At 40.4% G+C, this 13,451-nt stretch overlaps 2 protein-coding genes across 2 annotated transcripts; both read left to right on the forward strand.

Annotated features, from left to right (window-relative positions):
- Positions 1-4,446: 4,446 nt before the first annotated feature.
- On the forward strand, positions 4,447-5,859 carry LOC117778336 (complement factor H-related protein 5-like). Its single transcript, XM_034613836.1, has 3 exons — positions 4,447-4,679; positions 4,786-4,977; positions 5,636-5,859. The coding sequence occupies exons 1-3, from the start codon at positions 4,622-4,624 to the stop codon at positions 5,857-5,859; spliced, it is 474 nt and encodes a 157-aa protein (XP_034469727.1). The 5' UTR covers positions 4,447-4,621.
- A 100-nt stretch (positions 5,860-5,959) lies between these two features.
- LOC117778489 (transcription factor SOX-4-like) lies at positions 5,960-9,887 on the forward strand. The gene is made up of 8 exons (XM_034614077.1): positions 5,960-6,122; positions 6,781-6,891; positions 6,998-7,096; positions 7,282-7,323; positions 8,281-8,442; positions 8,657-8,700; positions 9,108-9,133; positions 9,593-9,887. The coding sequence occupies exons 1-8, from the start codon at positions 6,116-6,118 to the stop codon at positions 9,681-9,683; spliced, it is 582 nt and encodes a 193-aa protein (XP_034469968.1). The 5' UTR covers positions 5,960-6,115; the 3' UTR covers positions 9,684-9,887.
- Positions 9,888-13,451: the final 3,564 nt, after the last annotated feature.

Here is a 13,451-nt window from a genome sequence, read left to right on the forward strand (position 1 = left end):
AAAAATAAACCACATTTTTCTATTTTACAAGTGGGTATCTTTAGGCTCACATCCAATTCATCGGGGCCACAAGAAGGCCAGAGGTGCCTCAACATTTCCTGAAGTGGCCCACATCCGTAGGGTTTTGGTCCCTCTCTGTCATCTTTTATGACAAAAAAACATATTTAATGTAGTTGCTGGGTTTTTTAGTTTTGCTGTTTACCTTAGTGCTTACTGTTGCTCTGCATCATGGAAAGCATTTATCCTTCAAAATAAAAGCAGAGCACTCAAGAGTTTGACTTTTTTTTCGTTTTACACACAAATGTGCGACCCACTCAAAGGGGCCCTGCGACCCACCATGTGAGAACCACTGGTATAAGGTGTGAGGGGTAGTGTGACAAATCAAGGATAAATAAAAATAAAATAAAAACTCCAGAGGAAATTGGCAACCTAAACCATCTGCGAGGGGAGGATGACGAGACAGTAGAAAGACAAATCAGCATCAGACCTCAGTCGTCTTTTACACCATCTGACCCTTCGACCCTGTGTCATTTTCTGAAGTGGCTCTTGGAAGTGATGCAGAAAATCCCCATGGGTCAGTTCCTGGAACTGCAGACGTTTTCCAGTAAGAACTTGTGGCCATGGAGTTAAATTGACACATGGAAGTTGAGCAGTCGTGGCAGCATCACATGAATTGTCAGCTCTGAAGATGAAATGTTAAATAAACGCACAAGAACTAGAAGAGAAATTCAATAACAAACGCAGAAATGCAGAAAATCACAGATCAGAAATGGCGAACGTAGCAAAACGGACGTGACTCACTTACAGTATCTGTAGGGTGACCTGGATGACAACACGTTGAGAAAATGCAACATTTTAGGAACACACTAACAAATCAGAAGACACAACAACACAATAATGCTACATGGTCTGTATTTATTTTCCAGCCTTATCAACCACTCAAAGTTCTTTACAGTACAGATCACATTCACCCATTCACACCCACAGTCATACAGGGCTTCTATGTGCAGCCTTTTCATTTCCTTCACACACCATTCGCCATTCCCAGGGTGACTATGGAAAACAGACTGGAGGAGCCGGGGATCAAACCACAAACCATCTGGTTAATGGACGACCGTCTCTACACCCTGGGCCACACCCGTCCAAATTTCAGGAAAAACATCTTGCAGGAAAACACTCGAACTCAGTTCACTCCAGTGTTGTTTTTTTGTTATAATCGTTTTCTAAATCGTGCTTTGAGACACGCTCACTCGAACACGGAGAGAAGACGACAGGCTACTGGCGCCTGCCTGTTTGTTCTCTGTCACACCAAACCTCACACCATCACAGGCCTACATACACATAAATCAACAGACATGGTGTAAGTCAGTGAGTTATTAAGTTTATCCAAAATATTGATTGTAATATTCAATCACATCCTTAAGTTAGAATGAAAGTGAGGATGAATCTCAAATCAATCAATGGGATCAACACCAAATAATTGATTCATTAGTAATGAAGCTTTAGCGTAAGTTCAGTCAGGAAGACTTAACCTGCATACTGATCAGCTGATCGTGGGTGTTCCTAAATGTCCAATCAGGTCTGCCGCGGTCTCTTTCAGCCAATCATTCAGCACCTGTCAAACTTTTAAAATCCCTTCTCCTCTCTTCCGCAGTCAGCCGTCTTTCAGTGACGCGCATAACCCCTCCTCCACCCCGATCTCCTCCAGTCTCCAGCAGAATATCATCACCTCTCCCGGATCCCGACCTCAATTGATCGTATGCATAATCCCACATTGTGTTGGCAGCGATCATGGACCTTGATGATGGATCCCAATAGTATCAGTGGATCATGACAAGGGATCGTGGATTACGGCGGCACCCGATCATGGTGGCAGCTGATCGCGGACTAAAAAAAAATCAATAAGACTGCCTGACAATATACCTATTACTCGTGGCATCCATTGCACTTCTGTCCGTCCTGGAAGAGGGATCCCTCGCATGCGGCTCTTCCTGAGGTTTCTACGTTTTTTCCTGTCGAAAAGGTTTTTGTAGTTTTTCCTTACTCTTGTTGAGGGTTAAGGGCAGAGGATGTCACAATTGGCGAAGTCCAATAGGACAATTCTCACGAATATGGGCCATCCAAAACAATCGATTGACTGATGAACCACCACCAGTGTCTAGACCCCGGGGGGTATTCCTGTTTGATGCTCTGCTCCACCCCCTTCTAATCCTGATGACATCTCACAGGGGTCTAAAATGCCAAAGACTGTAAACATTCACTTTGCTTCTGTGCATTTGTCAAATAAACATTGTTAACTTGTGAATCAAGTCTCTCCTGATTGAATTAGTATTAGTATCCACTGTTAAGTCAGAAGTTCATCGCATCACAAACACACCACTGTGCTCAACCTGTAAAAACTGTCTCCTAGTGAGACACAACATACATGAAACCAGCGCCAGTGGTAAACGTGTATGTCAGATAACAGCTGCACTGATGTGTAGAACTAACAGGATGTCGAGGAATCAACGGGATTTCTGTCAACACCATAGAACCTTTTTTTTCCTAAGCTCCGTCACATCCTGAATTTGATTAAAACCAAATCTCACAGGGACTTGTGAATTGTGTTAATGTGAAGGTGCCAGTCGACAGTATTGTGAAACTATTATAGCTGTTGTAAAAAGTTCTGATGTGTGAGTGGATGTGTGTGTTTGGGCACTAAAACGTCCAGAAATGGTCCCGACAATGTGTTTTCTTCAGCGTTGTTTTGGTAATTTTCCCAAGTCAGAGAAACACAGTATCACATATGGCCTCTTTATGCTGCTGCCTGTGTTGTTCCAATCGTTAAGCTACAGCGGATGTTTGCTGTCTTAAAAGTGTTCAACTTTAGTTTGAGTTACAGTAAATCTCATGAATGTACAATCTTTTGACAATATGAGAAACAAAGGAGCGTGAAATCCTCTGTGATTGCTGGTGCAGACACAGATGCATGCGAGGAGAGGAAGAATCAAAGAGAATTATTTTGCTTAAAAATGTTTTCATGCCCGGATCGGAGACACTTTGCATCAAGAGAATGACTCATCTAAAGGAAGGAGAAAGGGAAAACATGCATGTGTGAGTGTTTGTGACGGTGAGAATCCTCTTTAAAAGGAGTTAGTGCACATTTTTTAAATCAAAGTAACGTGAAAGACAACAAAAGATTTTGCTGGTTTTAATCAGCGAGGATGCAACATCATGCATTTATCAGCATCTATAATTCCTCCTCATTAAAAAACAGAATGTGTCGTTTTCAGTTTGCAAACGATGAAACACATGTCCGTATTAAACACTAGGGGGAGTATGTAGGGGAGTAGGGGTGAGCTGCTTGTGTTCAGTCTTGTGCCCACTTGAACCAGAGAAAAGAAACTTTCTGAAATCATCTGAAGGACGAGTGTGGTCACAGTGACACATCCAGACTCTATGCATGTGTCTATTCTCAATGTTAAATATTCATACTAAACAAGTCTGCACTTATATAGCTCTAGATATACTTTTTATTTCTGGAGGTCATGTTACAGAAGATGGGTCAATGGGTCAAATCACACAGAGGTGGCCAGTCTAGGTGTTGTATCTCAGATCTGAGTTTTACGGCCCACATAGGGGACCACAACCTTATTTTTCAACCTTAGAAACACAGCAAATATTCGGCAGGAGAGTAAGGGTGTGTATCTGCCTCCACTGGGTCGGTTAAAAGAAGAAATGAGGGAGAGTGAGAAAGAGGGATGAAAATGGTGGAGAGTAGAGAGAGAGAGAGAGAGAGAGAGAGGTAGAAAAGAGTTTCTATATACTGCTCATACATGTCAGAGATGAGGACTGAGTAAAGTGGTTCTCCAACACTGAGCTCAAACACAAACTGTGCGATCACACTGTAATGATCAACATCAACATGAGTCATTTTAATAAAAAACTATGTTCTTCTGTGAATTTCACCTCTCTCTCTCTCTCTCTCTCTCTCTCTCTACCTCTAAAGTTTGGCCTTGGGCATGCGACTGTTTGTTGTGTTGCAACGCTGACCTCTGCTCACAGCCGTCCGGGAAATCATTTTGAAATCTGCTCTTTAAACAAATTCTGTGTAAACAAACATGGAGGTAAAAAAACAAAACACAACTGAATGTTGGATTGTTACACACATAAAATAATCCAAATGAAAGTTGAGACTAAAACATGCAGGTACCAAAGTTACAGTATCATCAGCGTCAACAGATTCATTTGTTTATATGCACGTTTGTTCTATCATGATTATGATTTTTTCATTTGTCATTACTTTGTGTGTTTTGACACTATAATAGGGGGTTTTGATTTCATTTGATTCTTTTAGAAGTTGTCAGTGTTCTTCACATGTGTCTCTGAAACCCATATGTAGAAAAAGTTAATAAAGAAACAACCACAGTGTTTGTCTTCCAGTGTGTATGGATTTGTAGAACATGTGTTTGGTTTGTGTGTTGGCTTCAGAGCGACAGCGTCACGTCACAGTCACTGTCACAGAAAGTGTTAACTCCTCATTCTTTAACTATTTGGGGAAATGCCCTCAACAATCACTAACTTGTTTGGATTTGAACTGGGTCTTTGCTCTGCTTCGTCCTGAGGCATCAGAATTGTCAAAATGTGCTCAAGATATTTGGGATTTTTTCTTCTGGTTTGGTTTCCAGGAGCACTACACGGTAAGAGACTCAAATTTACCCCTAGAATCATTTAAATTTGTTTTTTTAAACACACACACTTATTATAATACAATAAATATTATTCTCTTGCTTATCTCTGTTTCAGCACAAAGTGCAGCTCTGCAGTGTGCTGCTCCCTCACTGGACCATGGTTATTTCCTCCCTGTTAAAGAAACGTATTCTCATGACACCAAGCTCAGATATGGCTGTGAAAACACACATAAACCAGCTGTGGAGGGTTGGTGGGCAGAAATCGTGTGTCAACATGGCACATGGTCTCATACGCCACGATGTATAGGTACGTTTTTCACAAAATAAATCATTTGTGGTGTTAAGTGATCTCATCACTCTGTATATTAGGTATGAACAGCACAGCACTCTCAGGCATTATGCACAGTTTAAGCTTCTCTCATGTTATTAAAGCTGGTTTGGTCAGAGTTAGTTTGGGGTTAAAACGCAACACAGTGCTGCAAAGGTCACGCAGGGACTGTGAATGTTAAAGAACACTCTGAGGTTAGTGAGATATCATAAAAGGAGTGTATGAATGTGTATATATTTTTGTGTATCTTGCAAAATGACTGACATATTATTTATGGATAAAATACATTTAGGGTTAGAGATTAGGGTTCTGGTAAAAATTCATAGTATCAAAAAAAAAGAAGATGAGCAAAGTGATGTCATACATAAATGATTTTTTGATGTGACACTGTCTTCTCATTCACAGGTTTTACCCACAATACAAACCCTGCTACAAAATTCATCCTTGTGCATCCAACCTCAGTTCTCATCAGGAACTATAGACAATGTCTTGAGATATTCCTTGAAAAAATAATTTGATATATTTTTTTCTATTTTATCAGGATGTTCTATGATGATGAGGGGTCCAAACATCAACAGTCCACCCACTACATGATCAAAATGATGACAATTCTTTGGTTTGTTCTTTTTTCTTTCAGAGGAAAAAGCCTGCATTCCGCCAACTATTGCCAATGCAAAATACACAGAGGCCTCAGAAGGTTGGTACGAGGAGGGACACATCATCAGGATCACATGTGACAAAGGATATGAACACAAAGACAACATCGCAACAGCAAAATGTATAAATGGGACGTGGTCCTCTTTGCCCATCTGCGAGAGTAAGTCTTTCAGCTTTGTGCAGAGTCTAAATCTTACTCCATGAATTCTCACTGGCTACATAAACCAAACTGCCTGTTTGATCCATGACAAATGTGCTTTTAAAAAATTTTTTTGCAGTAAGCATCAAAACGTGCAGGGCGCCTCCTAAAATCCCACACGCTATTATCGTTGACCAGGGATACCAGGAGCTGTTTCTTGAAGATGTAGAAGTGAAATATGAATGTGAAGATGGATACAGCACAGAGGGATCACACAAAAAAACACTTTTCTGTCTGGCTGGAACCTGGACTGAAGGCCCAATGTGCAGTAAGTGGACAATATGCAGATAGGATCAAGGGCACATCATTGACAACATCTATCTCCAACTATGTTCAAATAAAACAAGCTGCTCACATAAAAGACTTATTTGTGGTCTTGGGAGAGCGAAGTCGGTGAGTGATCTGCTGAACTTTGTTAAAGTAAAGCAAACACGTCTGCAATGATGGTTTCATTTGTCAGTGGTATACTTGAATTCTTATTGGAAGGGGATATTTTGACAGGGTCATTTCACGAGAAGTGTACAAGGACGAGTCAAACTGAAGCTCAGAGCAAATCTGCATGTGAGCAGGAGCGGTTTTAAAGGGGGGGAGGTACAGGGTTGTGAGGGAAAGCAATAGAAATGGCTCTTAAATGAAGAAAGAAAAGAAACTCTATACTCGCTAAATCTGCGCTACATAAAGGGTGTGGATTCAGGCTTTTGAGTTTGTGACGCAGCCACGTTCAAGCTGAAATAGGATGCTACAGGGTGTTGTTCTTTGAAAGCAAACATCACCAGCAGTAAATAAAAGCAGACGTTACATCAATTGAATCAAACGTCCTTCTACACATCTGTCTCCTAGAAGTTATGTCTCTACACGTGTATGTAATGTTTGTCCATATAGGTAAAGACACAGGACGAGTGGTGTTTTTATTTATTTCCATTCAGGAAGCAGACCAGATATTGGACCTGGTGGTTCTGTGGAGGTGGGAACAGGCGGGGGACACAGCACGTCCTCTGGCAGAGGGACAACACAACCTGGGGGTGGAGGGGGTGGAGGTAAGTTACTGATTTTTATTAGAAATTAATCAGTAAATCTCTTTATCTAACCCCACTGAATAATATGTATGGACTCTCTTTTTGTTTTTATTTTCTTTCCATTCAGGAAGCAGACCAGATATTGGACATGATCGTTCTGTGGAGGCAGGAACAGGCGGGGGACACAGCGCGTCCTCTGGCCGTGGGAGACAACCTGGCAGTGGAGGTAGGCCTTTGTCTCTTCTATCACTGTGATAAAATATAAGCAGATCCCACTCATTGATTTTAAGTTTTAAAATTTCAAATGGTACAAAATGTCTTTGGACAAGACTCTGAATGAATAAGAAAGAAATAACATCCTAATGTGATGTGTAACTTCTATTCTGGCTTCATGTGCTCTGTGTCTTACAGGATCTTCCAGCACCTCTGCCAACAGGCCTCTCTTCATACCCAGTAAGTCACTCAGACTCATTCGCTTCTTTGAAACGAACCATCGTCATCATGGCTCCAACTCTCCCCCTGACCCTCAAACTCTAAGCATTATAAAAAATGAATGGATCGTGGATGGAGGACACTTTACTGGTTGGAAAGAAAAGAAAATGAATGAACTAATGACTTTTATTGCAAGGGACATTCACCATCTTGTCCTATATTCTAAAGAATACGGTGTATTCCAGCAAAATGATTGTCCTTGTCATTCCATCATTATGTCGTCGGAGGTGAAGACTTGACATGCCTCTGCCTTCTTTTCTTCTTCTATTGTTTAATGTTGTTGTTTTTTTTCCTTCCTGCAATAGATCCGTAGGTCCAAACTATCAAAAATGTTTTTTTCTCACTGCAAACAAACCAAACCTTGGATCAGTTTGATCTGGACCTGACACCACCTCTTTTGGTCAAACTGAATTTGGGTTGGTTGTTACAGACGGTGGTGCGAGACACTAAAGCGTCTGCAGGTCTGGACCCTAACCATGTGGTTGGTGTGAAGGCCCCCTTAGAAGTCTCTTTATCTGCCTGATCTTCACACATGCACAACTTGAATTCATAAAAAAAAGAATTGGGACTGTGGGAGGAGGCCCATGCAACCTGCATTCGAACCAAGAACATACTGGATGTGAACCACTGTGCTAACCACTGTACCACTGTGCCACCTGGATGCCAGTTGCACTTACAAAGAAATCTGAATATAAGTCAACATGGTCAATTCAGCATAGAGAAACATTTGGGGATGATTTGGGTCAAAATCTTTGTTTATTGCTGCACAAAGCAGATTTTCAGTTCCCAGCAGTGCTGTGTAATTGCCTTTTTCCACAATGTTCATTTTAGTACCACAAGTTATGTTGTTGTTGATGAGATAATTTTTTCACTGAGATACTGTGACAGTCTTAAATAATCCTTTTTTTTTCATTTCAGTCGACAACTGTAAGACACGCCCAATCGTTCCTAATGGTGTCGTTGTGGAAGAGCATCGAATGTATTTGAAATTCAAGTGTAATAGTTTTTACAAACAAGTCGGTCTAGACACTGTGAGTTGTTACAATGACGGCTCTTGGTCAAAATTACCCGTCTGCGAAGGTATAAAGAAGTCAACACTTATTTTAATTCCATAAGTCTGTCAAATATCGAAATGTTTTTAAAACAAAAATATTTATCCATGTGTTATTTTCTGTTCATTTTGTGCAGATGCATTTTGTGTCATGGAACCTGGTTATGGTTTAGAGCTTTCTGTGGCTGAGTATTTAAAGGAAGGAGAGCAGAAATATTTTCCATGTACTTCGTGGGATCACAGCGTGGCTGTTCATTGCTCCAATCGCAGAATCACTCGTACCCGCTGTAAGTATAAATACATTAGGTGCTTTGTATTTCAACGTGTCACAGTGCTTTTTGTTCCTGCCTTTTTTATTGTCAGCAAACAAACATGAATCTCTGAGCTCTGATTCTCAGTAACAAGCAGAGGAGACAAAGTCAGTAACTTTGTGATTCAAGATGCATTTTCAGTCAATTATCAATACTTGGATGCATTTGTCAACATTCTTGAGTGAATCTCAGGCTTCAGAGACGGGTGGTTCATAACTAGATAAAAAAAAACTACACTGACAAACCAGTGTTGTTCAGAGCAGGTTTTCTTGTGTAGGTGTCGTCAGGCAGGAAGGTATTGAATCAGATCTCAATAACAACATTTTAAGTGAATTTAGGGACTTACTGAAAAATTCACGGCTGTTTTTATTTAATTTTTTTAGGTTGTAACACCCATGACCATTATTGGGTAAGTGTTCTTGGATAATTCTTTTTTCTTAAATAATGGATTACAACTTGATTTGTATTAACTTCAGCAACTCTGTTTGTTGGTTGGTTTGTTTGTTAGTTAGCACGAATACACAAAAACTACTGACCGGATAATCAGGGAACCTAGTGGAAGGATGTGGTGTCGGCTTTTCATGATTTTCATTAATTACTAGACAATAATTCATGGATCTTGATGAAAGTAAAAATAAATATTCAGGGGACTGATATTTTAGATTGTGTGCAATTTGCTGCAGATCCAAAGAAAAATCTGGATCATGTGAATATAAATGTGGTTTCATAAGGGGACTGTTGGGCTTTTGTGCCGTTCTAGTTATTATTGTGGTTTGCATTATTGTGTTTAATGTTTTTTAAACTTTATTTTACTCTGCAGTTCTACGTTAACGGTTAACATTATTATAATTGTCTGTATTGTAACCAGGGACATTGCTCCTAAAGCTCAGCGAGGGAACTCCTCCTGCTTGTTGGATCACTCATCAACAACTGACAACCAAAGCCGAGCAGGAAACTGATGAAATCCCTCCAGCAGAAAACAAGAGTGGATTTCTTTTTAACCAGATGTATTTCAAAGATCCTCACAGTGTTGGAGCTTGGTGCTGTTTGACAGTCAGCTTGTATCTTCATAACTGGAGCACATGATCAATACTACTTATATTCTGTGCTAGTGTATGGCTACAGTAGTTTGAATAAAATGTCCACTATACATTCCAACAGAATCCTCTGTATTATTTTGTTTAGATCCGGCATATCTGTGTCAAATAATGACTTATGATTTATGATCAATACGTACGACAACCAGCTTATAGTTTAATCACTTTTTTTTATTCTTGCAAAGAGTTCATATTGGCTGTGTCTGGAATCACCGACTCATTCACTAACCCATACTTCACTTTATAAGGACTTTTATGTGGGGAACTTTGAGCTCATTGGCAAAAGAAACACTTGTTGACACTACTTGATGTATTTTCTCTGATCCTCATGACGAACAGCAGCCAGGGGAATTTCCATAGTAAATTCTGAATGTTTATTTTACACTTAGTATTAAAACCTTTAGGTAAAAAGCAGGTTCAATTCATGTAGATATGTAGAAATACACTTGTTTGCTGCAGTTTGTGCTTTTACCACCACAACTCACAGATTTGTCTCAAGCCGTTCAAAAATAATGAGTTCAACGAACAGGGTATAAAAATCTTCTCAACACATTCAGACAATACAAAATGGTGAACAGTGATTAGTAAGAGATTTGGGACACGGCCGTTGTCTTAAATGAACAATTGTGACATAGGGGACTAAACATGTGTGTTTTAGAAGCACATATGTGACAATGAGCGAGAATGAATGTAGAAGAGTAAGTTGTTTGAGACATTAGTGATCATTTTACTACATGTATTCATAACGATGTACAGATACAAATCGTTTCGTCTCTGTTGTCGGGGACACATCCAGACTCTATGCATGTGTCTATTCTCAATGTTAAATATTCATACTAAACAAGTCTGCACTTATATAGCTCTAGATGTACTTTTTATTTCTGGAGGTCATGTTACAGAAGATGGGTCAATGGGTCAAATCACACAGAGGTGGCCAGTCTAGGTGTTGTATCTCAGATCTGAGTTTTACGGCCCACATAGGGGACCACAACCTTATTTTTCAACCTTAGAAACACAGCAAATATTCGGCAGGAGAGTAAGGGTGTGTATCTGCCTCCACTGGGTCGGTTAAAAGAAGAAATGAGGGAGAGTGAGAAAGAGGGATGAAAATGGAGGAGAGTAGAGAGAGAGAGAGAGAGGTAGAAAAGAGTTTCTATATACTGCTCATACATGTCAGAGATGAGGACTGAGTAAAGTGGTTCTCCAACACTGAGCTCAAACACAAACTGTACGATCACACTGTAATGATCAACATCAACATGAGTCATTTTAATAAAAAACTATGTTCTTCTGTGAATTTCACCTCTCTCTCTCTCTCCCTCTCTCTCTACCTCTAAAGTTTGGCCTTGGGCATGCGACTGTTTGTTGTGTTGCAACGCTGACCTCTGCTCACAGCCGTCCGGGAAATCATTTTGAAATCTGCTCTTTAAACAAATTCTGTGTAAACAAACATGGAGGTAAAAAAACAAAACACAACTGAATGTTGGATTGTTACACACATAAAATAATCCAAATGAAAGTTGAGACTAAAACATGCAGGTACCAAAGTTACAGTATCATCAGCGTCAACAGATTCATTTGTTTATATGCACGTTTGTTCTGAAAGATAAAATCACAATGTAGAGATAATATCATAAATGTTGAATACTGAATAATGGGTTAGGGTTAGGATTTGTTGTTATTAGGGCCCGAGCACCTCCGGTGGGAGGCCCTTTTGTATTTCGAAGGATTTGTATTTCCCTTTTGGGGCTTTGTCAGGGCCTAGACATGCTCAGATTGTTACCAAAGTTTGGAGGGAATTCAAAACCCCAAAAAGTAATTGTATTCTGGAGTAATTTGAAATGGGCAAATGGCTCAACAGCGCCATCTAAGGAAAAGCCCCTCAGTTAGCTTTCACCGATCTTCACAAAAATCATAGCCCCGGTGTATCATGACCAGACTGGGTCTCAAGACATTGATAATGAAGGCATAAGATTACTGTGACTTTTCGTCAAACGCCATAATAGTGGCGTGGCGTCAAAGTTCATCAACTCGCCGTGACACACGAAATTGCTATAACTTCGGTGTTCGAGGTTCAACCTCCCTCAAACTACATTTGTGTAACAACAGCCCCCCCCCCCCCCCCGCAGACATTCAGATGGTTTTAAGGAATGGGCGTGGCAAAATAACTGACTAGCGCCCCCTTAAGGGCAGCCCCGGCACTACGATTGGCCGACATCTACAAAAATCGATAGAGACATGTGTCTTTCAATAACAAACAAATAAGTCTCTTGGATAGATATGCTAGACCAAACAGGAAGCCCGCCATTTTGACTTTAATGGCCATTTTGGCCATTTTCCACATTTTTACTTTGACGAACTTGTCGTAGGGCTTTCATCAGATCAACTTCAACTTCTGGGAATGTCATCTAAGCAAGATGGAGATATAAACTGACTCGGTATATTTGATTTCATCACACGGTGTGACCGTGGTGTGGCATCAAAGTTTGATTACATGCCATCAAAACATGACGGTCTGTATCTCGGACATATTTGGTCCAATCGAGTTCAAACTAGACATGTAAGACAAGAGTCCCGGCCTGATGACATCTACACAGAAATCATGACTTAAAATCACAGTGCCACCTGCTGGCTACATGAACTCACATGTTTTATACTTTGACGAACTACTCCTGGCTGCTTTACAATATACAGCTCAAATGAGCTGAGAGAAGTCAAAGGACCATGGTCAGAATTGTGACATTTCCTCAAACCGTGTAAACATTGAGGTGCGGCGAAGGTTCATCCTTCGCCAAAGGAGACGATGTTGTCATAAGTCCAGTGTGCATTGTCCTATCACCGCCAAACTTCTGTCTCATGATCAGAGACCAAGCCTGAACAGCTCTATGTGTCAATAATTCATCAGTGTCATAGCGCCACCTACTGATTAGCCATGAAACAGGAAGTACTTTGTAAATCCACTCTGCATTATCCAACCGGCCCCAAACTACTGACCTATGATCACAATCCTGACCTGACCAGCTCCATATATTAATATTAGTGCAGGGTCATAGCGCCACCTACTGATCAGTGTGAAAATGAAGTTGTTGTAACATTGTCCAATTGACACAAAATTGCTCACGCTACATCAGAGCCCCTACTTGAACAGATCTATTAGTCTGCATGTAATAATACTGATGGCGCCACCTACTGGCAACAGGAAATAAGCTTTGTTTTACAACTATCATTCAATTTACATGAAATTGTCACAGTGTGATGTGCAATTGACAGCGTGGACCGTAATGAGCAATTAGCAGTCAAGGATCGACATCGCGTGACGGAGTGAAGCGCTACTCCTTGCCGCAGTGCGCAAAACGCATGCAACGCAGAGACGTGCGCTTGGTCATTGATCGCTCTCTCCACTAACTGCAGCAGGCTTCAAAATTCCTTTGCTCGGGCCCGTTAGTGCTACAACGTAGCCCTACTTATTACTATAATTGTATTATTTATAATTATATATGAATCTAAAATAATTACTATAATTACAATTAAATCTGTATGTTTAAAGCCCCTCGATGTTATTAGTTCCTTTAAGATATAGTGTATAACTTTACTGCTTAATGAGATCTTAACTCATAATATGCAAAGTCT

This window comes from Hippoglossus hippoglossus, chromosome 17 (assembly GCF_009819705.1).
Source record: "Hippoglossus hippoglossus isolate fHipHip1 chromosome 17, fHipHip1.pri, whole genome shotgun sequence".
Lineage (NCBI taxonomy): Eukaryota > Metazoa > Chordata > Actinopteri > Pleuronectiformes > Pleuronectidae > Hippoglossus > Hippoglossus hippoglossus.